At 37.8% G+C, this 24794-nt stretch overlaps 1 protein-coding gene across 2 annotated transcripts in view; it reads left to right on the top strand.

The window, feature by feature from the left end:
* Positions 1-7445: 7445 nt before the first annotated feature.
* CLTC (clathrin heavy chain) overlaps positions 7446-24794 on the top strand; it is a 65201-nt gene continuing 47852 nt past the window's right edge. Inside the window, exon 1 of one of the 2 annotated variants that reach the window (XM_077745598.1) lies at positions 7446-7743. In XM_077745598.1, coding sequence (XP_077601724.1) covers positions 7702-7743 — 42 coding nt within the window. In that variant the 5' untranslated portion in view covers positions 7446-7701. The remainder of the gene's footprint in view (positions 7744-24794) is intronic. The other variant, XM_077745600.1, reaches the window with a different exon arrangement.

Here is a 24794-nt window from a genome sequence, read left to right as displayed (position 1 = left end):
CTTGGAGGGACAGTGGTGGGAATGGACAAGTTTGTTCTTAAAAGGATGAGGATTCACTTTTAAGTTACTAAATGAAACAAAACAAAAAGAAACAATGTAAAGACAGATGTTCTCATAGAAAAATGTCCAAGGAACATATTTCCTCACAAAAGATGAAATGTGTGTGAATGGTCAGATACGAAATCTTACTAATAATTAGGGAAATCCAGTTGAAAATAGTGAAGTGTCATTCTTTTCCATCAGACTGGCAACAGTCAGTATGCCTGAAAAGTGTTGGAATTGAAAAAATTATTCTTATTTTAGAGAACATTTTGGCAATATGTAGTAAAGTTGAAGACGTGCATAAACTATGACCCAGCAAGCCCACCTTTAGATTTATGTTCTAGGAACTCTTTGAGATTTATATAAAATATGCTGTTCCTCATAAAGTTTGACTCACATAGATTTAGCATCAGTTGATGATTGATGTTAAATATATGAAAATGTTAAATACAGCATTCATTAAAAATGATATATATACTCCATTGTTTCTAATAGCAAAACAATTGAAAATAATATATCTGTCTATCAATAGGAAAATAGTTGAATAAGTTGTGAGATGTTCTCATGGTCAAATTCTTTATAGCATTGAAAGTGATTTTTGAGACTCCTGATGCCTATTCTTAAACTGCTTTGTAAAACAAACAGGTGAGCCAGTTGAGGTGTTTAGGTTCCCAACAGCAATGTAAAGTGCCTGTCTTACTGCAGCCTGTTGTTCCTCAAAAATATTCTTCTAATTATAGTCCAAAAAAAGTGCCTCATTATTATGTTAATTTATGTATTTAGATATTCATCTTTTTCCTTATGTTCAAACTGTCTATGAGAAATAACTGATTTGCCTCTGATAAGGCCAGACAGTAAATATTTTAGGCTTTATGGCCATATAGTCTCTCTCGAAACTACTCTGCTGTTCTAGTATGAAAGCAGCCATAGGTATTACATAGACAAATGGATATGGCTGTGTTCCAATAAAACTTTATTTAGGGACAATGAAATTTAGATTTCATGTAATTTTCACATCAGGAAATATTGTTCTTTTGATTTCACTTTTTACCACTTGCACTTTAATCCAGGAAAGCTACTTTTCACATACCAATTCTAATTCAGATTATTTCATTTGTAAGAAGAGATCTTAATTTCATGAAGTATCTGAGATTTTCCTGGCTTTTATTTTTTAAATTTTTATTATTTAAAAAAATTTTTTTAGTGTTTATTTATTCCTGAGAGAGAGAGTGTATGAGCAGGGGAGGGGCAGAGAAAGAGAGGGAGACCCAGAATCCAAAGCAGGCTCCAGGCTCTGAGCTGTCAGCACAGAGCCTAACATGCAGCTCAACCTCAGTGAACTGTGAGATCATGACCTGAGCTGAAGTTGGATGCTTAACTGACTGAGCCACTCAGGTCCCCTTTTGTTTTTCTTTATAGCAGAGTTGATGGGAATGAACATAATGTTAGGTATCAATAAATTTAAATTATAGTCTTTATTCTCCCCCCAAATTTCAAAGTAAACCATATTACTTGTTAGCTGTTCTTTTAACCTTAAAATATGAATAATACAAAACTCTTTTGTGAAACTACTATAGATTTTCACAGAAAAGATCACAGTATGTGTCCAGATAAAATCTACATGTTTCTTAATCTAATACTACTTGGTGCTGAGCTAATACATAGGAAATGAGATGGGTTAATCCATAATAGTAGCCTAGCAATTAGTTTGATGCTGTTTGTATATAATATATATACAATAGTTATTATATATATATGATTATATATATAATAGTTATTTGTAAATGTTTGTTGTGCTAGCTCCAGGTATGATTATTGACAACATAAGTTAGGTTTTGAATTAAACAGGTGGTATAGTCAATAAGTGTTATAATAGCTTAAGAAGTAGGATAAATAGATTCTAAGCTCAAATTTTAAGGCAGAATGGACTAAATAGAATAGAATAAAAAGAATTTGTGTGGTTGTGGAAAGGAATCAAAGTTAAACAATGGAAGATCATCACTGTCGCCTTGAGAGGGGCTTTTTTGAAGGGTTTTTCAGTTTCCAGTCTGTACCTTGGGCTAACACGAAGTAGATCAAATGAATAATTTGAGTGTCACTCATTCTTGCAGACAGAAAAATTTGAAAGTCATCTTGGGCTCAACAGGAGACTGCCATTGTGTGCCAGTCTGCTACTCCATTTAGTTCCCTTTTCAGAAATGGAATTTTTAAGCCCTCTTCAGTAATGAGGAGTATAATCTCTATATCTGATTTGTTGGCTTAGCTAAATAACCCAGAAGTATAGATATGGTAAAAGACTGTCTTTATCAGGTTAGTTTTTATTTTCACCCTAAGGAGACCTTTTCATTCTTCTTAGTGCTAACACGGCTGGCTGAGAAAAAGAAATTTAAATCAATAAATATGAGGTAGGCTTATATGAATGCTATGTATTTCTCATTACTGGAATGTTATGGAATGACTAATTGTATGGTTGTGTACTTTACAACTTTAAACTCACAGTTATTTGGAATATAAGCAACCAGGAAAAGGAAATAACTAGGTTTTTGGTTCATTTTACATAATCTACTTTTATCAGTTATGACCTATTGAGGTAAGTCATTTTTAAAAAAGTAATTTGTAGTGTGTCCTAAATTTGGTACATATTCAGATCAGGCTACATATGTAGGTGTACTTACAAAAACTTTACAGTGATGAGCCTGAAGAGTTTAAAAATTAGAATTGCTTTCCCCATATAAAAAAATTGTCTTAATTAATCAAGAGATTTTAACAGTGTTTAATTTTTCACTGGATGTACTGAAAGGTGTTTGTTGATCAAGTAAATTATACTTCCTGAACCCTTATTATGGAGTTAATCAAAACTTTGTTTACCAGATCTCAGTTTTTTTTAATGGTTGTTTATTTTTGAGAGAGAGAGAGAGAGAGAGAGAAAGAGAAAATCTCAAGCAGGCTCCATGCTGTCAGTGCAGAGCCTGATGTGGGGCTCAATCTCATAAACTCTGAGATCATGACCTGAGTTGAAATAGAGTCGGATGCTTAACTGACTGAGCCATCCAGGTGCCCTCAGATGTTAGTTTTTAACCATTCTGTTCTGAGAAAGAGTTTAATACTATGAGAAGGCTGCATATGTGCATTGCTACTAGTAGAACTATCCCTGGGGTGCAAAAGAATTTTAAGATTCCTGAGACAACATATTTGTGGGTCATGTCTTGCTTTGGAGACAGTAGTAACTCTAGGAGGTGAAAAGATAGTTCTACATATTTAGAAAGGAAATAAAAAGCCCATAACAATCATTCCAACACCTGGCCCTCATTATCCCTTCATTGTATAAATCCTCTCAAGCTTCTTGTGACTTTAAATTTTGGATATGAAAGGGATACTGTGACATGCATCTAACTTTTCTAGGTTTTTCTGTCCATAATGTTCTGTGTGTGTATCACTATATTTGAACCAACTTTCCTGAGAGGACTTTTTAAGGTAATGTTATGAGCCACTTCATTTCCTTTGCTGGAAACTGATTTAACCTTTAGACAACATGGGAGGGGCCTAAATAATATGACTAGATTCCAGATTGTATTCCCATAGGGCTAGTGTTGGCCTAGGATCATGCTCAGTCCTGACACAGAATACAGATTCAGTAGAGATCTGATTTGCCATCCATGATACATTATAAAATTGTACATTATACATTGTATAAGTTACATTTAGGACAAGCCTGAGTAGTGAATGATATTGAGTATAAATAAATTCAGGTCCATCTCATACTAAAAAGGCCATGAAATTTTTTTTTTCTCATTTTGTAAATGTTTCCTTTCAGATGAGCTTTGCCTATTAATCAGTGCCTTGTGTGGGGTCAAAAGAAAGTGGGCAACTGTAGGTTGATACTTGAGTCAGTGCATTTGATATGATACTTTTTACCTATCCTGTAGGATTCATATCCGTGAAGTTATGGGGCTGAGATATTTCAAAGCTGTTTAAATGGCAAAACCACTTATTGAGTAATGGTAAAGTATATCCCTTTTGGTTTCATTAAAATCTGAATTTTAAATAATTGGTACAGTGGGTTAGGTTTAAAGTTTTGCTTTAAGGGTCACCTGAGTGGCTCAGATGGTTAAGTGTCCGACTTTGGCTCAGGTCATGATCTCATGGTTTGTGGGTTTGAGACCTGTTTACAATTCAGAGACTGGAGCCGGCTTCAGATTCTGTGTCTCCCTCTCTCTCTCTCTTCCTCCCCCACTCATGCTCTGTCTCTCTCAAAAATAAATAAACATTTAAAAAAATTTAAAGTTTTGCTTTAAAATTAATCTCTTGGGGTGCCTGGGTAGTTCAGTTGGTTGAGTGTCTGACTCTGGATTTGGTTTAGGCTTGGCCCATGATCCCAGGATCCATGTGGGATCAAGCCCCACCTTGGGCTCTGCACTGAGCATGGAGCCTGCTTGGGATTCTCTCTTTTTCCTCCCTCTGCCTCTCTTCCCTGCTCATGCTTTCTCTGTAGAAAACAAAAAACAAAAAAACCCCACCCTACTGTTTGAGAAATGCCTTTACTTTGTGGCTTTTGCAATGTAGCTAGCTCACACTGTTTTTAAAACGTCAAGTTAAGGGGTGCCTGGNACGTCAAGTTAAAAGGTAGCAGCCTTAATTTGGGGGCTGCTTGAGATAAACACCCATAGAGGAATCAAATGAATTTTTGTCTGAGGTATCATACTCACTAGATGTTTTACATATATATGTATGTAAATATACTTTCTGGCATAAAATATAAAATTAGGGGTACAATAGAAGTTTCTTGCATAGGTTTTGAGAAATGGACACTCCTCAAAATAGCATATGAACAATGCAGTTTTTGCTAATGGTGCTTGCTGTGACTCAGAGCGAGGACCTACTATTGAATATCTGATAAAAATAGCTTCAAGTTGGAAGAACTTGACCATTTGTTTTTATTAATACGGCTACTTACTAAAACATTTTCTGAAACTAAAAGCCAGGATGATAACACATTAGTATAGTATATGTATTAAGACTTTGTCATAATTAGAAAAAAAACTCCCCCAAAACTTAGCATTTGTTTTCTGATTTATTGGGTTATCTATCTTCTCTAACTTAAGGTAGCATCTGAAAACAAAGCCATTTGGTTACTGCTCAGGTAACTGCTAACAGTGACTCAGCCTTCAGGATTTCTAACCAAGGTAACCTTTCTGCCCTTACACCGTTAGCAGGAACAACTTACTACTGTAAAAAGCTCTCTTTATTACCTCAACCAAAATTACTGTTCTTTAAAATGCACAGGTTTCGGTTTTAATGTTTATCATCTAGGCCATTTTTTCCTCTTGAAACATTTTGGATTTATTGATTTGAAGGATACAGTGTTCAAAATGAACTGGTAAATTGTAATCTGTTTTTCTTCTCCCTAAATGACTTCTGAAAACAACGCATTTTTACATTTCTGTGTCTCATGACACAGCACTCATTAACATAACGTCAGTGCACTTTTGGTTAAGATTTTCCATACATTCAAAATCCAAGCTAAAATCAATTGCTTTGGGAATTCTAAATGTACAATACTTAAAATTACATACAGGTCTGTATGAAAATACAAGACAGTTACTAACAAATTAAAGAAAATTTTGGTGGCCCATTCATGATATAGCTCTTGTACCTCAGATTCTGAGATTAGAAATGTAACCCAATTAAGCTACTGCTTTTACTGTAATAAAACAATAACTCCTTTAGATTTTTAATTTAGAATTTGTCTTTCAAAAAGGGTTGAAAGCAACTACTATTAAACTGGAATTAGAAAGGTTGTGGAATACAGAACATCTTCAAGCATTTTGCCTGGCATAAATATTCACTCTCGGGACATGGTGGCAAGGCTTTTCTTTGCAATGCAAAACAGTCTCTGTCTCCTCTCTTAACTGCCAAAGATTCTTCTCTCATCTTAAGTAGGTGAGATATATTTTGGGAAAAACATTAAAAGCAATTTAAATGATTAAGCAAACTTCTCTTAAGCAAAACTGCTTAACACACAGAATTGTTGTATACCTAATACGGTTTTATGTTCAACTGAAAAGGTCACAAAAGAATTATTGTGTACTTGTTTTTCCTCAAGATCTTTCTGGAAAAATTATCACATCTCTTATAAAGATGAAAGGCACAGAACTAAATTCTTGTATCCTTTATTGCATTTGTGCTGTTAATGAAATATTACAGTTTATACCTTAGCTATAATGTACTGGGAAGGTTACTGAGAATGAATACCATAGTTATCTTAACGCTGTTACAAGATGCGCCAGACAGCTTTGAAACACTTATACTCCCAAACGCTGCTAATTAATGGGCAATGTTAAGGTGGTCCCACTGAAATATACCGCTAACAGTTAAACTCTTTTTCCAAAAATTTGTTAGCCACACCGTAGAAGACCCTTAAAGGTGTCAAAATTCTCCCTTAAACTAATTATCGAAATCTCTGAGACTCATTGATGTGGCTAAAAAATCCTCCTGCCACAATTTTGGTCCAATTCTGTAGCACATATATGATACTCTTAATTCTTTATACTGGGCTAGACTCATATCACATACAGATACGCCAAAATGACAGCAGAAATAAAAGCTATCAGAAGGCCAGCTTCACACACCTCTTAAATGGCCTATCACTGTCCTTTGGGCCAAATATTTAGGTAACATACAAAGAGAGTGCTAGTTAGAATCCAAGCGTCAGCTTCTCCAAGCGTCAGGAGGGTGTGCATAAGGGCAGGGAGGATCTTAAACCCCATTTCATTCCCACTCCTTGAGACGTAAGAAACCACCCACGGTTTGAAAGTAGGCGGGGGAGAAGTGCTGCAGCCGGCTGCCAAGACACCGCTCTGCAAGGAGGCCGTTTCCCTGAGTCACGGAGAGGGCGGGAGGCTGGGCCCATCTGCCCACGCCACGTCCTCTTCGTTTGGGACTCAATTTAAATAGGTAGGGCCCACAAGGAAAGGGAGTAACACCGCCATTCCACATAGCGTCCCAACAGCCAACCTATTCCCAGGAGACGCTGCATTTCCCTAGAACTCGCTCTGCACTCTGGCAGCAATCAGACGACTCTTCCTGACCAGCATCACGTGCACCCGGAAGTACGTGGGTGGGACCTAAGCGCCCACGGAAATGACGTCGGTCACTGCTAGTCGCATGATGTGGCAAAATGCAAAAAAAAAGGAGGGGGGAGGAAAAGAAGGAGGCTGGGGAAAGTGATGAGTCCAAAAAAGTAGTCCCTTCGATTCCTTTAATTTACCTTAGTGGCGCAGCAGTAAGCGAAGCCCTCGGCGCACTGCGCCCCGAATTCCTGCGCCCCACTGCACCGCGGCTCTCCGTGGAGGGGTACATAAGACGGAGGGGGTGAGGTGACTTGGGCGGAGTTCTGTCGACGGGATCCCTCCGCAGGGCTCAGCCGTTTCCGGAGTCTGCGCTGCGCCCGGTTCCGCCATTGCGGCTCTCCCGGACCCTGGAGCCTCCGCCCCCGACCCGAGCTCTTTCGTCTGCCTGCCAGTTTCCTGCGTCCCCGGAGAGTACCCTGCTGAGTCCAGCCTCCCCCCTCCCCCTTCTCCTCCTCTCCCTTGGAGAGCCCGGGCAGCCACTGCCCCGCAGCCCCAGTGACAGGAGGAGACCATACACCCCGACAGCGCCATGGCCCAGATTCTGCCAATTCGTTTTCAGGAGCATCTCCAGGTGCGGCTGGGATCGGGCCCATGAGGGCTGTGGAAAGGGTGGTAGGAAGGAAGAGGCTGGAGTCTGGGCCCAAGCAAAAAGAGCAGGATCGGAGGGGGGTGGGTATCGGTACTTGGGGTATTGGGGTAGGTGGAGGATAGGGGCGCTATCTTGGAAAGCTTAAGGGTTAATGGTATGGGGGCTTGGATAGAAAGGACGAGGGTAGGGGTGCAAAGGGCAGCGAGGCCAGGCCTGGGTTCGAGGGCCTCTATTTTCGCTTCCTGGGTGGTAAGAACTGCGCATTTTAACTCCCTCCCCCCTCGCCGTTTTATCCAGTTCATTCATTTGGGGAGATTGGTTGNAGAGTTCTCCCGCGTTTCTTCCACAGAAGGATTTTCAATCCCTAGGCCAGTGCAGAGCTGTCACCTCCCATTGCTCTTCGCTTCCCTTTCACCATCGTGTCTGTACTCAGCACTTGTGGGGCTGGTGGGCTGGGGAGGAGCAACCTTTTTTTCTTCCTCCCTCTGCGGCCCTCAGCTGAGAAAGGCACCTTCCCCTGGGGTTGGGTGGAACGGCGATGACTTGCCTCTTGCCTTCCCCGAGGCAGTAGGAACAGAAGGTCACTGAAGGAACAGAAGGAGGGTAGAATGGGGGAACGTTTTTTCTCAGGGCGGTGTCAGTCTCAGAGTGCGTGGGGTCAAGGTCCCTAGGGGTACTCGTCTTTTTTTTTTTCTTTTCTTTTCTTAATTTCTCTGGGAATGGTGCGGCTTTTATTCCCTTTTTCGTTTTAAGAGGTGGGAAAGAGTTATCCATAGTTTATCTTGGGGCCTGGTGGAGTATAGCAGGTAGTTGTGGGCTTGGCCTAAGTACCTCCCTCAGGATTGCATGGAATTGAATTGACTCCAGGAGATAGAGCATACCTTTCTGAGATATGCAAGGTTATTTGGTCTGTAATTGGCTTACTTTTAGTAGATTCTAGAGTTCTTCCCCGTGGTGCGTTTTCCTGTGCAACATACTGTCTTATCTGGCAGTTTGCCCTTGGCGGGCCCAGGCAGATGATCATTGGAGGGCTTGACTAAAGTAAGCCTCTTCTGAGCCTCTGATTCTCTTAGTTCACCAATCCTGGTTTTACTTTGGCTGCAGTAATTTATTCATGTATTTTGCTTTCTTCCCAAATACCCCTTTAAAGAGGCCTGCCTCAGCTAATCTTTTGAAGGCCTGAATAATGATAAAAGATGCCACGGTTTGACTTGACTTTAATGTTATTGACCAATGGGACGTGTTACAGTTGAAAGCTATTTTACTTTCTCCAGTTGGTATACATAAAGGATTCTTGTTAATAAAAAAGTTAATAAAAAGTGGTATTTAGGCTATGAGTAACATAACTTCATATTTCTTTACAGGTATTATCATCTTTGCATCAGCAAGAAATTATTTTCCTTTAAGTCTTGAATTATAATGAATAAATCTAAAAACTAAGTAACTCTTTAGTCTCCTGTGCTTTTCAGATAACTCATTTGAAGTAATGGAACACTTTTACAAAAGGTTAAAAAGTGTTAAGTGACAGTGGACACGGAGAAGTTCTTAAGTTCTTGTTTTTGCTCCATCCAAGTTTTGATTGCTGTGTTCTTTCTGTTAAAGTGGGGTGTAAATGAATGTAAAGAGTTGGGAAAATAATATTTTTGGGTGTGTGGGGAAAACAGGTGCATTTTCACACTAGAGTGTTTGTGAAATATAATCTTTCTGCAGACAAATGTTTGTAAATTATAAACAGAAACAGGTACAGTTGGTGTTTACAAGGCAGAGGTATATCCCATTAGTAAACCCTGTTTCTTGACTAGTGGTGATTTGAGCACTAGCTTTTCATTTCTGTTAAAGAAGCTGTTCATTTCTGAGAATTGTTAAATAATCCCAACAATTGGAATCCAACCTTGTCACTAATTGAAGACAGATTAAATATGGGTCTGATTTCTAAGTTTCTGCAAATATTCAAGTGAAACAATTTCCTTTTGGAATAATTTGAAGATTTGAGTGTAAAGCAACTTTGCTAATACATTTGAAGAATTCAGTCTTTTTTTTTTTTTTTTTTTTGTGGTAATATGCCATGCCTAAAGTTAAGCTTGCTAGTGGGACTGTGAACTCCAGCTCATAATGGTTAATTGTGCAAAGGGCCCCAATCACCAACTTCTTACAGAGTATCTCTTAACTTCTCATTTTTATCCCTTTTCAAGAAATTAACAAGTATTATTTTAATAGGCACTTCAGGTCTTTGGCCCGAGTTCTGCCAGTTTGATAAGTCACAGAAAATTTTCTGAAACACTTAGGATAAAAATTGGGAACAAGAATTGAGGAACTTGAGTGTAGAGTTAGTTTTTGTGAAAGTTTCTAAAGGTGAACTGTAAATGAATTTGTTAACTATTCTGGCCAACTGAAGGATCTGTCATCAAGGCTTGGAACTATATCAAATGAATATTAGTATTTTCTAAGTTATGAAGTTTTTGTTTTGTTTTTTAAGGATTTCTAGACCGATAGTAAACAGATGAGTGCATATTTGGGGAAGACATTGCTAGAGTTGCAGATTCTAAAAAAAATCCTAGACTACACACAAAATGTTGCCTGCAATTTTCAGTTCTTATAAAGATACATTAAGTATCTTTATGGCCATTGGCACATTCCACTGTATACCCAGGTTCTGGAGTTCTGCAATTAAAAATCTCCCCACCCTTTTCCCTTTGATCCATAAATACAGGCTTGGAATGTGTTGTGAATTGAATGGTAGGGGTTCTTGCTATGGCTGTTTTGATTTGTAAAGAGGAAGCAGTTTTCACTATTACTGTGATATTCTGTATGCTTAACTATACTGCCTGGAAGACGCATGGAATTCTGCTACAGTCTACCTTGGGAATGGTTTTCAAGTTTAAGATGTATCATGTTTTTCAGAATTTTCCTAATGGTCTATTTACTCAGCTTAAAGGGGTGTGGCTAATTGCAGTGAATATGCTTGCACTCTGTTTAGGAGGTAATGTAAGAGAAGTGAAACTGTATAGAACCATGGTCATTTTCATTTTAGTGTATAGTGTTTTTAGAAACCTTTAGAAATCATGTGTGGTGTATGTGATTTCAGAAACCTTAACCTATGATATTTGAATTCTATTTAACAGCATGTTTTTCCTGTCACTGTTAACTGATGTGATTTTTCTTTTTGAGAGTTACTGTCCAATAGAATTTTATTCCATGATGAAAACATATAGTAGCGGGGCTGGATGTCTCAGTCGGTTGAGAGTCCGACTTCATTCATCTTAGGTCAGTGTTAGTTTGAGCCCCACATCAGGCTCACTGCTGTCAGCCTGTCAGCGCAGAGCCCGCTTCAGGTCCTATCTTCCTCTCTCTGCCCCTTCCCCGCTTCCACTTTCCCCCAAAATAAATAAATATTTTTTAAAAAAGAATATATACTAGTTTGTGTCACTGAGGAACTAAGTTTTTACTTTTATTTGTTTTCAATTGATTTAAATGTAACTGGCCACTACATTGGACTGTACAATTATAGGCTTTGTAAGAGTGAAGATTTGTCATACCACCCATGTTTATAAAGTTTAGAACACTTTATTAATCAAAATTAAAACATTCATTATTTGAAAGTGTTAGTTGAGAAAAATGTTAGTTGAATACTGTCTTGTCTCTTTTGGGAAGTGGTTGTGATGAACAATGAGTAGTGAATGAAGGGAACAGTAGACTTCTTGTGAGAGCCTGTTTTGCCCTATGAATGTATGTGGCTGGGTGCTTTCAGTCTTCACTTAACCCCCCAGACATCTTTCTTACACACTTAAAAAAAGTGAGACCCTGTCCAAGGGAACACAGTGTCAGAATGGGATTTGAACCTGGGTCTTCGGACACAAAATATTTCAAAGAAATAGAATGATTGGCCTTAAGAGAAGTTATACAGTGTCCTACTTTGCTTTTTTCTGTTGGACTTTGCTCTGAGGATGTTCTAACTTGATCCAGATTGTTAAAATTTCAACATGTAAGGAGTATAAAATTTTCAGTGGGATATTTTACATTCCTTTCTTGGGGTACTGATTTTTCAAAATCTGATTTGTATTTTACACTCAAAGCACATCTCATTTCAGACCCTCTTTTCATTGGACATATTCTGTATTTAGCTTTCTTATTATTTCAGTTGAAAAAAGCAGATTTGCATGGCCAGGTTATTCCAAACATACTTAAGTTTTTCATAATTGAATTTATTACCAGTTACTGTTTAGTTTTAAGTAGTTTAAATTTTAAAATAAATTCAGTCACAGTAACCACATTTCAATACTCACATCACACGTGGCTTGTGAAATGTGGCTGTTGTACTGGAGAACACAAGTTAAGACTAAGCTCTTTTGGGGGCAGCTGGGTAGCTTAGTAGGTTAAGTGTCTGACTTCAGATGAGGGTTCTGATCTCCCAGTCTGTGGGTTCGAGCCCGATGTCTGGCTCTTTGCTGACAGCTCAGAGCCTGGAGCCTGCTTCAGATTCTGTGTTTCTCTCTGCCTCTCCCCCAGTAGCGCTCTGTCTCTCTCTCCTTCAAAAATAAATATTAAAAAACTTTTTAGGGGCGCCTAGGTGGCTCAGTCGGTTAAGCGTCCAACTTCGGCTCAGGTCATGATCTCACAGTTCGTGGATTAGAGCTCTGCGCTGGGCTCTGTGCTGACAGCTAGCTTGCTCAGAGCCTGGAGCCTGCTTCAGTTTTTCCTCTCTCTCTAACCCTCCCCTACTCACGCTCTCTCTCTCTCAGAAATAAATTTAAAAAACATTTTTTAAAAATATTTAAAAAATGTTTTTTAAAGGCTAAACTTTTCTTTGTCTCAGTAAGATAGGCCTGCTGCTTCACAAAGTTACTGTAAAGATCCCAGGTCATGTATGTGAAAGTACTTGATGTAGCACTTTAGGAACAAGAATTGTGGGCTATAAAATTTTTGTCCAGTACATTTAATTCATGTATCTGACCACCAGTGATATAGTATTTTATTTGCAGACCTAGATTTTTATGGTTTATAAATATTTGATAATTACCTAAGATTTGAATACTTATCAGCAACTGTTAGACTAGGGACAAAGTGATGAACAATACTGACTATAGCTTGCATTGGTTAGTTGGGAAAGGCTGTTCATACGTAATTGCAACATGTTATAGAATGTTTGATGCTGTGCAGGACTTAATACAAATATTCATATAATACAAGTGATTCCTCTCTGAAATGTGCCCAAAAGAAAGAAATTTTTAAACTCCTTTTTTTAAATATTCCATGAGCTCTTAGTGTATGCTGTTGGTACATTTTTAATTCGTGTTTGTTGGTCAGATACATTTGAGAAACGTGACCATCATATCTGATAAAATACCCACCTGGAATGCCAGTCAGACCTTCGCTGGTGTTATGTATGTCCTATGTTGAAGTGAATGTTCTTACTTAGATGGGAAATGAGTTCATAACTGATATTTCAGTTCTTTATATTAGAATGAAGTTATTTCTCTAAACTTATTTACATATATGCCATGCCAAAGCTGCTTCACAAATTCAACTTGTAAGCCACAGCAAAGTTTACAGCTCTAGCTAGATGTTTTCCCCCCTTGGCCAAGCACCTGTGGCTAATGCTCTTAACCAAAGGGATGGCAGGAGGCTTGGATCTGAATGTATTATGCAAAACCCAGCTGTCATACCTGGATTTTGTGTCTCTTTTTTGTGTGTTATGAAAAATATAATTTATTTTGCCCTAACTTTTTCTATTAAATGTTTTATTTACTTTTGAGAGAGAGAGAGAGAGAGAACAAACACACACACATGGGGTAGGGGCAGAGAGCAAGCGAGACAGGGTCTGAAGCAGCCTCCGCACTGACAGTGGACAGCCTGATGTGGAGCTCAAACTCAGAAACCCAAGGATCATGACCTGAGCTGAAGTTGGACTCTTAGGCACAAAGGCACCCCTATTTTGCCCTAACTTAAAGGGAGTAACTATTTATGAAATCTTGGTGTGTCTGGGTGGCTTGGTTGGTTGGGCGTTCAACTCTTAATTTCAGCTCAGGTCATGATTCTGGGGTGGTGGTATGGAGCTCCATGTTGGGTTTCACGTTGAGCGTGGAACCTCTTCTGCCCCCTCCCTCACTTGTTCTTTCTCTCTCTAAAATAAAACAAACTGTTATCAAATCTTAATTGTCCTGACATCTAAAAGATCAAAATAATTGACCACTATAGTTATTTGAACACCTACTGTGCACTGAGAACACTGCTAAATGTTGTATGCTCATGATCTTATTTAATTAGCAAGAAAATCCCATCAGATTGTTAGGGATTATTTTGCACTTGACGAAATTGAAGTTCATTACAGTTAATCTGTAGTCAGACAGCTAGCGAGTGGGTGGTCAGACTTTAATACTTGGTCTTTTTGGAATGTGGCACGTTGATGAATGGTCTGTATAATTTGAACTGCAAAATACAGCAGTGTGTTTGCGTCTATGCTGTGGTGGTCTTTGATGTACACATTCTGCCAGTGGTTAGTTGTTTTTTTGTTTAAGTTTTATTTTGAGAGAGAGAGAGTGAGAGTGCATGCTTGCATGCTCAATAGCAGGGGTGGGGCAGAGAGAGAGAGAGAGAAGAGAGAGAATCCTAAGCAGGCTCTGAGCTGTCAGTGCCTGAGCATCAGAGCCTGATGCAGGACTGAACCCACAAATCGTGAGACAATGACCTGAGCTGAAATCAAGAGTTGGGCGCTCAACTGACTGAGCCACCTAGGGACCCCAATCGTTTTTATATTATGAGAAAAGTAAGGGCCAGTGAGCCAACATTTGATTTTCTATGCTTTAAGTGGCTATATAGATGATGTTTTTAAAGGGCTTTATTCAAGTTCCCACTAGAAAATTGTGCAGAATGATTGAGCTCAGGTAAACTGGTAATGAGGGTTATCTTTATGCGTCTTAAAGCTGAACTTCTCAAATGTGTCTATAAGAGTTTTTCTTAATGACAAGAGCGTGAATATATTCTAGTTTAAAGCCACTTAGTGAAAGCAGGAAACTTCTATTTTACTGTATTATTTATGTTTTTGTAAATGCAATGTAAATGTTTTTGTAAATGTTTTGTAATGTAAAACTTGAATAGAATTCTAGGAAAATAGAGGCACTTGAGGTGGGGGAGGAGAAAAGTGGATGTTGAACATGCTTGCTCAGTATGAATAACATAACCATAGAGGGAAAAATGGTTACAAGCTTGTAGGGTTGTGCTTTGGAGGCAGAACCACCAGTAATATTAGCACTTCCTGTTCTGAATCATTAGGTAAATAAGGACTTTTAAGTTCTGAAGTAAAGCAGATTTTAAAGCTTATTCCTGAAAGAATAGGAATTGAGTGCATTGAAACCATTTTGCCACATTAATAAATTTAAATTCTGCTGTGTTCTGTTGTGGAAAATGTCTCAGATGTTTGAGCTCTATCTTTTTATCTTTTCTGAACTTCCTCATTAAGTTAAAATAATACTTTTTGGCAATTGTGAAGTTAGACTGAGGTGTGTGTTTGTGTTTATATCATAATATTTAGCTTATACAGACACTCAAGTATTCTTTCTTAGCCCTGTGCTAGAGCAGAGTCTCCTTTATCTAGTAGAATAGAATATAAATTCCATGCTAAAGGAAAAAAAAACTACCATCTACCCAGTTATTGAAGCCAAGATCTTGGAGTTACACCAGATTCTTTCCTTTTATTATTTTTTTCTTTTTTTAATGTTTATTTTGAGAAAGAGAGAGAAAACATGAGCAGGGGAGAGAGACTCCCAAGAGAATCCTAGCAGAGTGCTTGATCTCAGGAACTGCAAGATTATGACCTGAGCTGAAGAGTTTGACACTTAACTGACTGAGCCACCCAGGTGGCCCTTTCCTTTTATTTTCCACATCCAGTTCATTTCTGGTGTAGGGAAGGGAAGAACTCTAATAGTGATGTATGCTGGAGATCCTACAGATTGCAGTTTCTGATGACTCCCCCCCTCCCCACATACACACAATGCTATATATATTTTTTTAATGTTTTACTTATTTCTGAGAGAGAGAGAGACAGCCTGAGCAGGGGAAGGTCAGAGAGAGAGGGAGACACAGAATCTGAAACAGGCTCCAGGATCTGAGCTGGCTGTCAGCACAGAGCCCAATGTGGGGCTCGAACCCACGAACCCTGAGATCATGACCTGAGCCAAAGTCAGACACTTAACCGACTGAGCCAACTAGGAGCCCCACGTAATACTTTAAACAACAGAAATTTTACAGTTTTAGAGGACAGAGGCTGAAATGAATCCCATAGGAGAAGATAGGGTTTTGGCAGGATTGTATTCTTCCTTGAGGCTCTAGAGGAAAACCCATTTGATGACTCCATCTATTGACTGTGAGAATCAGAGTAGATGAAAATAGGATTTGGGACCGTTGCTTTCATCTGTTTCTGACTAGCTGAGAAAAAGGACTTAAAAACCACCGTAGTGGACACAGTGAAGCCAGCGATTAACCATGTATGCTCAACTTGGCAAACAGCTGACCTTGGATAACTCATTGAGGATGAATAATTGGGAAAAAACCCATAGGGAGAACATGGTTTACAGAATTCATGTCTTTCCCCACTCTCTGTGGTACCGTAAATTTCTCCCTTTTGAACTGTGTAAATCTAAGGTGAAACTTCTTCAAGAAGGCGTTTCATTATATTAAAAGCCTTACCAAGTCTCCACATTTATTGAGTCCTCTCACAGTTAACTTCTGTTTTGAATATTGCAACATGTTCATTGAAGACTATCATATGCTTGAAATCCATCCGGATTGGTTAGGAGGTAAACATATCTAATTGGATTGGTAAGAAGTAAACATATCTAATAATTATTGTTCTCTAGTCTCACAGTTATAACTTTTGGATGGGGTAAGGAAAGATTTTAAATATCCCTCAAAAACTCGATCCATTAGGGGCGTATTTCTGGAGATTATAATCCAGAAACAAGTGAAAAAAACAACTCTCCTAATATGCAAAAGGCATTTAAGGCATGTTCTAAAATTACCGTGATTGTACCATAATGGATTTAAAATTTTTTTCTTTTTTAGTATTTATTTTGAGGTGGGAGAGGGAGAGAATGAGTGGGGAAGGGCCGAGAGAGAGGGAGACACAGAATCCAAAACAGACTCCAGGCTTTGAGCTGTTAGCACAGAGTCTGATGTGGGCTCGAACCCACGAACTGTGAGATTATGACCTGAGCTGAAGTCAGACACTTAACTGACTGAGCCATCCAGGGGCTCCTGGATTTTTTTTTTTTTTTAAAGCACTTTAATGGAATGGAGAGGATTTTCCAGTGTTTATGAAAACACTGATGTGAAAAGGTGCATACGAAGAGTTAAAATGGCTTCTGAAATGTGAAGAGTAGAAATACATTTTCAAGTAAATTATTTTATAATTTTATTTATTTATTTTTTGTTAAGTAGGCTCCATGCTCCAAAATAGAGCTTGAATTCAGGACCCTGAGATCTGGACTCTTACGTTGTATTGACTGAGCCAGCCAGGCACCCTGTAAATTATTTTGTAATTTTAAATGTCTTTATAAACTAAGTCAAATGACTACTTAAAGTATGTATTAAGCATATCTAATTCCTAAGAATTTATATTAACAGGGCCAAGGATCTTTTAAAATTGAGATAAAATTCATAGAACTTAAAATTAACGATTTTAAAGTGAACAGTTTAATGGTACATTCACAACATTGTGCAACTATCACCTCTATCTACTTCCCAGACCTTTTCATCTCTCCAAAAGGAAACCCCAAATGCATTAAGCAGTATCTCATTTCCACCCCCCTTCTATCCCCTGCAACTAATAATGTACTTTTCTCTCCCTATGGATTTACCTATCAGTGGAATCATACAATATATGACCCTTTTTTTTGGTCTAACTTACGCTAAGCATAATGTTTGAGGTTCATCCTTGTTGTAGTATGTATCTCATACTTCATTCCTTTACTGAGTAAATCCATTGAGTAGAAGACATACTACATTTTATTTGTCTTTTCATTAGTTGATGGACATTTGGATTCTTTCCACCTATTGGCTATTATGAATGAATGTTGCTGCTGTGGCCATTAAAGTTTTTGTTTGAATACTCATTTTCAGTTCTTTTGGATATATACTGAGGAGTGGAAATGCCGGGTCATATGGTTTAGAACTGCGTTTTCATTTTTGAGAAATTGTCCAATGGTTTTTCACGGCAGATGTACCATTTTACATCCCCACCAGCAATGTATGAGAGTTCCAGTTTTTCCACATTCTAATTAATACTAGTTAAAAGCTTTTTTTGAGTGTCTAGGGAATGGTCTGCTTGCTAAGATAAATACCCCATTTGGACACATAATGATATTTTTAGTTCTATGTGTCCTCCTCCAAGTTTTGTCGCTCTGTCCTCTCTTAAATTATGTGTCCTGCTTTAGATGGTATTTCACTTTCTCCTGAGACACCATGTATTCGCCTACATATATTTGGGCTAGCCATGCATCCTTTGTAATTACACCATTGTAATTGCTGTGTGCTTGTGACGCACTGAGTAGAGAAGGCCATAGCTCATTTACTGTAGAATTGTCTGTATTAGCGTGGTATCTGGCATACAATAAATAGCTGCTCATTAGTTGTTTAAATGTGTGATTATGGGAAAAAATACTATAGAACTAGGAAGAGATCTGAGGAAATCCTTAAAAGTTTTTTTCTATTGGAACTGGAAGAAGACTTCAGGAAACTGTTAGCATTATCTGTGGCATGTAAAGAAACTTGATACAATATGAATAGAAAGACCCGTGGTGGTAAAGAGCTGCAGTAATACGATATATACAGAAACAATTGATTCTGGAGCAGTTAGGAGTAGAATTTCCCCTGTGGACATCAGCGATGTGGAAGATGAACTTGAAAAAATTTTTGAAGATTTTAAATTTAGAAAGAAATTCCAGAATTAAAACAAGAGGAGGTGTGACAGAATAGGTTACAAGTCTGAGTTACAGAAACCAAAATAATTGGAATGGAGGCACTTTTCAGACAATGGAAGACAGTTTAACTGCTATGAAAGAAGCAGCAAGGTTTAAAGGGTTCAGAAGCGTTTGAGACAGGCCTGGGGAAGTTTTAGTACCATGAATTAAAAAAAAAAAAAAAAATCTACAAGCATTCATAGCATACCCTCTCCCTGACTGCATGTCAGACAGTGAAGCAGTATCTGTAGGGTTTGGGGATGGAAAGTTTTTATCACTTTTTAGAACACATGAGCTACGTACAAATTGTATACTCTAAACTCTGAGTCTAAAACCTGTTATTTTCCCTGTATGTTGTTACCTTTGTAGTAATGACAAATTTATAGCTTAACAAAGTAAAGAAAGGGAGTTTCACACAAAACTTACAGTTAAATAGTAGGCTATAAATTTTGAATTAATGTTGCCAAATAATAGATGCTCAATAGGTATTAGAAAATCTATCCTGGTCATTTAGTCATTTTAATGTTTCAGACTCTCTGAATTTGTTAATATTAAGTGATGCTGAGAAAGCTTATAACTCTTTATGCCAAGGGTTAATTTGTTGACTCTGTTGAACTTCGAATTTTTGGCATTTAGATTCACAGGGAAATATTCCAGTGATTCAGATGTAAAAAAATTGATTCTGACCTTGTAACTTGTAACGCTTATGTGCTGATCATGCTTTAAATGATTGCTCCAACCGCATAATGTCTAATTTCTTAGCAGGTATGTTGGTATAGGTTAGAAAAAGACATGAATATGTGCAGCAGTAACAAACAGGGTTGAGCTTAATCACTGGGCTCCCACTTAAAAATACATTTTGGGAAGTTGTTGAGAAGTTGTGTCATAGAATGAAGTTTCTTTGAGACCTTTACAGTTTTAGTAGTAAGGAAACTGGCCAGATTTTTAGTTACTTACACCAGGAAACCAAGCCTGTGGTGTCTGCCTAGGGACATTCACATCATCCTTTGAAGATTTTTATGTTAGGTCAGCATTTAGTATTATAATCTTGAACCCTCAAAGTAAGCCTCATTTCTAGTTCTTCAAGAAGAATGTTTGGATAAAGTCTATGTCACCCCCCTCCCTTCAACACACAAACATTCATACATACATACCTGTAATCAGTTATGACTTTGGTAGCATTTACTTCCTCTGTGCCAGCTGAATGGCATTTATGCAGAAAAGGGTATATAACCTTGGAGAACCTGCAAGATTTGAGACTTAAAAAAAAAAACTTACCTATATTGCCCTGCAGTTTGGTCAGAATTGAGGTGTACTATTTCATCTAATTATTGGACTGGTCAAATGTAAGCTTTTAACATTTTCCTGTCAGTAGTTGGCTTTTATAAGTAGGAAAAATTCTCTTTGAATTTCCTGATAATTTACCAAAACTAATAGTCTTACAGTCCAACTGTGGCTTCTTGAATATAGTATTTAATTTTAGAGTGGGTGACAAGAGTCCAATTCTAAGAGACTGTGATTGCCTCAAAGGCTAACATGGAGTAGAAACAAAGGGTCAGCAAGAATTAAAGGCATTTTTACTTCTTGCTTGAAATGTGTGGAGCACACAAAACAATGGCCAGTATCCTGTTGATGGAAGAACTAAAGGAATGCTGCATTCTCAGCATTTGTCTTCATTTCCTGTAGAAGACAGAAACTGCAGTTTTTATTTGACATTCTTCTAGTTTCATGGCTAGTTTCAAGGGCTCAGTGAAGTGACTGGTGTCAGCATTTTTTTTTTAACTGTGGTTGATATTAGTGAAGGTAGAGGATATTTAGGGGTTTTTAAAGGAAATTACGCTGAGTGAAATACTTGGGATAGGAAGTTAACCAAGTCTTAAGGCACTTAACTTCAAAATAACTACAATGAAAAAAAATAACAACATTGAGTGATATCCAGGTATCAGCAGGTCTCTCTCAAATTGTTGACTTCTTAACTCTGTAGTGGTAACACTTATTAAGTCTTTATCAAGAGACAGGATTCATTTACAGAAAAGGTAACTGAAATAGAACAATACATAGAGCACCTACAAAATAGTCTCATGTGAAATACACTAGCTCATACATACTTCCTTTCCATTCTAACTATTCAGATGAAACAAGGAGGAAGGATCTGGAAAGTGTAAAGCTAAGCCCTTTTTTAGTAATGCTGTCATAAACACAAGTTTTAATGTATTTTGATTTTCAGCTGATACAGCTGGTGAATGAGTTCTCTTCTGAGTTTACCAGTCATTCGTTAGGAAGCAAACTCCCCAAGTATGCTTATAAAGAAGACTGTTTGCAGTGAATGTTCCTATTTGATCAAATGTAACACCTGTTGGTTGAAATTAGTAGGCTCAAAGGAAGACAAATATTTCTTTAATTACATTATGTTTGTAAGCATAAACAATTGTGATTGATTGCTGTGATAGAGACTTTGTGTTAACACAGTCTCCTCTTTAGTCCAAGAATTGGGCATTGAAGAATAGCAGGGGCATGCCTGGATGGCTCAGTTGACTATTTTGGCTCAGGTCATAATCTTGCAGTTTGTGACATTGAGCCCCATACCGGGCTCTCTGCAATCAGCACAGAGCCTGCTTGGGGTTCTCTCTCCCTCTCTGTCCCTTCCTTCCTTGCTTGTTCATGTGAGCACTTTCTTCTCTCTTTCTCTCAAAAATAAACATAAGAAAACAGCATGGTTTTTTACCTGGTTGTATTGTCTTTTGCTAGCATTTTCTGCCCTTTATAATAAATGCATATTACTGGATTGCATATAACCATAGTCTGTTCGGTCCCTTTAACAATATTTTCTTAGTTTGTTTAATCACTAGTGTATTCTAATAAGGTACTGCTTCTCCATCACTGGGTTCCTGATACCTTCCATGTGTATATATATGGAAGGTTTCTTAAGCAATCTCTAGTAATTTTTTTGTAATGTTTTGTTTTTGTCATGTTTTGAGTAAAGTAAATTGGCCTACCATAGGTTTGGCTATGTAATGTTAGTAGGATGACATCAGCCATTCTGTTTTGAAATAGTATATATCATGATGTCACATGTCCCGGAGCTAGATAACTGTAAAATGACAGAAATCCATAAAGTAAATCCCTGAAATATAGGGAGTGGTTATGTGGCCTCTCACTGTTTTAAGTGCTTGATGTGTGCTAAATCACTTTAGCCTTTCATGTAGCACCTAGGCATGCTTTGCTCAAGCGTGAATGGACACTTTATCTTTTCTGCTTGCCATGTTTACAGTCAAACCAAGTATAGTTTCAAAACCAAGACAGGAAAAACAAAGCTCTTAAGGCATTAAGAACTGATGAGCCTTTAAAATAGTTTTCTGAATCTAATATTGCTGAAGCTAAAACAACTTTTTTTTAGGGGTGCCTGGGTGGCTCAGTTGGTTTAGTGTCCCAAATCTTGCTTTTGGTTCAGGTCATGATCTCGGAGTTCTTGAGATTGAGCGCTGTGTTGGGCTTTGTTCCGACTACAGGGAGCCTGGTTGGCATGCTGGCTCTCCTTTCTTCTTTGTACCTCCTTCATGTTCTCTCTTTCTCAAAATAAATAAAAATACAAATTTTTACCATATCTCTTTAATTTTAATACAGTCTTTTCTACACATCATTTTTTAAACTAGAGATTCATCATACAGTGTGTATCTTTTTCCAAAAGTTATGGTATTTATGAATGTTAGAAATTATGAATATCTTATGAAAATCTTAGATACTTATCAACATCTTGGAAATAGAGACAGGCCTCTCTTTTCTCATGGTTTTTGAAGAAATTGCATCTTATTACACCTGCACATTGTTAATCCTTTGTAGCCCTGGGCCTTTGCTATTTGAAAGTTTAGTGATTTCTTGAGAGGAAAGAGCACCCAAGTTGAGGAGTTCTTCCCTTGGGTTCTCACTTCCGCTAGTATTGAACTTTGCAGATTTTTTCTCCCAAGCCTCCCTCAAGCTATCTGGATTTGAAAACTTGAAAGTTCAACTTTTTCCTGTGTCTCATTATCTTGTTTGAAATCTTTGTATAACTTTACCACTGTCCTTCCAATTTTGCCAGTGTTTAATGTCAACTTATCCTTTTCTCCTTGTTGGATTCTCAAGAAAAATGTCTGGAAACATTGCTCTTCATTAGACTGGGCAATGATGGAAAGGTATAGTTTGTGCCTTCCATTAGTAGTCACATGTGGTTGTTCAGTACTTGAAATATGTCTCATGTGACTGGGGAACTGAATATTTTATATACTTAAAATTGAATAGCTGCATGTGATCAGTCGTTTTTCTTGGACAGTGCAGCAAATCTTCGTTCTGATTGGACAGACCTCCAGTGTACAACTCCTTTAGAGTATAACTCTTAACTTGAATTACATCACTCTTTGGTTTGATTTTCATCTTTACCTTTTGAAAGTTGTATTGTTCCTTCCTGCCCTACAGGTAAATTGCCTATAAAAATCTAATCCTTACAAATTTAATTTTTAATATCTGTAACCATAAGAGAGTATAGATTAATCCCTTTTTAAAACTTAAAAAAAATTGCAAGCTTTCATATAAGAACTGGGGAAAGCCATATACCCAGTCATCTAGATTTTTTAATACTTTGTTATGTGTGCTTTTTTTGTTTTAAACGTTTTAAAGAAATTCAAGCCATCGTGACCTTTCACTTCTAAATACCTCAGCCTACATCTTTAGAAAGTGAGAAAAAATTTTTTTAATTCATTTTGAGAGAAAGAGAGTGCAAGAGAGAGGGAGAGAGGATCCCAAGCAGGTTTTGTGCTGTCAGTGCGGAGCCTGACAGAGCTGAATCCCGCAAACCCTAAGATCATGACCTGAGCCAAAATCATGCGTCACATACTCAACCAGCTGAGACATCCAGGTGCCCCTATTTTTTAAAGTTTATTTTCTTGGAGAGGGAGAGGGAGAGGGGGAGAGAGAACATGAGTAGGGGAGGGACTGAGAGGGAAAGAGAATCCCAAGCAGGCTCTGTCCTGTTAGCCCAGAGCCCGACTGGAACTCTGTATTTTAAAACAGATACTTCTGAAAAGCATTCATCATTTGTTTTGTGTAATGTTCCTCAATTTTGATTCCTCAAAAATGGGTCCTCGTGATTAGTCCAGGTTATATACTCTCAGGAAGAATACCACAGAAGTAATGCCTTAATGCCTTTGTACTGGATCATATCAGGAAACACATACTGTTGATCAGACCTATTGCTGGTGGTATTAACTTTGATCGTTTGATGAAGGTTGTGTCTGACAGGTTTCTTCACTCTGAATCTCTTTTCCCCAAGTAGCTTAGGAAGTACTGTGAGACTGTGTAAGTAATGTTATTCCTCAAAATTTCATCCATTAATTTTAGTATTCATTGATGATTTTCTCTGAATCAATTATTGTGATACTTGCAAAAGAGTGACTTTTAAAAAATTCTATTGATTGGTCTTTCACCATTTTTAAGTTTGCTTTCTTTATAAGTAACAGTTTTTCATTTTTTGTTATTTATATTTTGTATTTATACTAGTGTGGACTCCTGATTTCATAAACCTCTTTTAGTCTGTAATTGTCCTGAAAAGTAATTAATAGTATACATATTGTAAAAGAAATGCTATCTTTCTGTAAGATTATTTTTGCCTCTGTAATATTAGACATATTGAAGAGCAAAAATGGAATAGGCTTTCACTCTTTAAGAAAGTTCTTTTATTTGAAGAACTTAAATTGAGTTGGGTGAATTGACCTGGACTTATGTGGCATAGGCAGATTAGGAAACATTGGGAACCTCAACATTGGGAAACTGGTTTGGGAAAGGTGTGGTAAAGGGGTGTGTGTGTGTGTGTGTGTGTGTGTGTGTGTGTGTGTGTGTGTGTGTGTGTGTGTGTGGCCTAAGCTTTTCTGCACATTGAAGAGTGAAATTCTATGCTTGCTTTACATTTTAACTTCTGTTTTTTTTGTTGTTGTTGTTGTTTGTTTCGAGCTCTGTAGGGTAAAGAGAATTTTTGATGGTACTGACTTTATGCCATCTGTTTGCTTTAGCTTTCCCAGCTTGCTCCCTCAGCAAAGGTGGTTAGAGCAT

This window comes from Crocuta crocuta, unplaced genomic scaffold (genome assembly GCF_008692635.1).
Source record: "Crocuta crocuta isolate KB4526 unplaced genomic scaffold, BGI_CrCroc_1.0 scaffold333, whole genome shotgun sequence".
Taxonomy (NCBI): Eukaryota; Metazoa; Chordata; class Mammalia; order Carnivora; family Hyaenidae; genus Crocuta; species Crocuta crocuta.
This window is presented reverse-complemented; position numbering and strand designations above follow the sequence as displayed.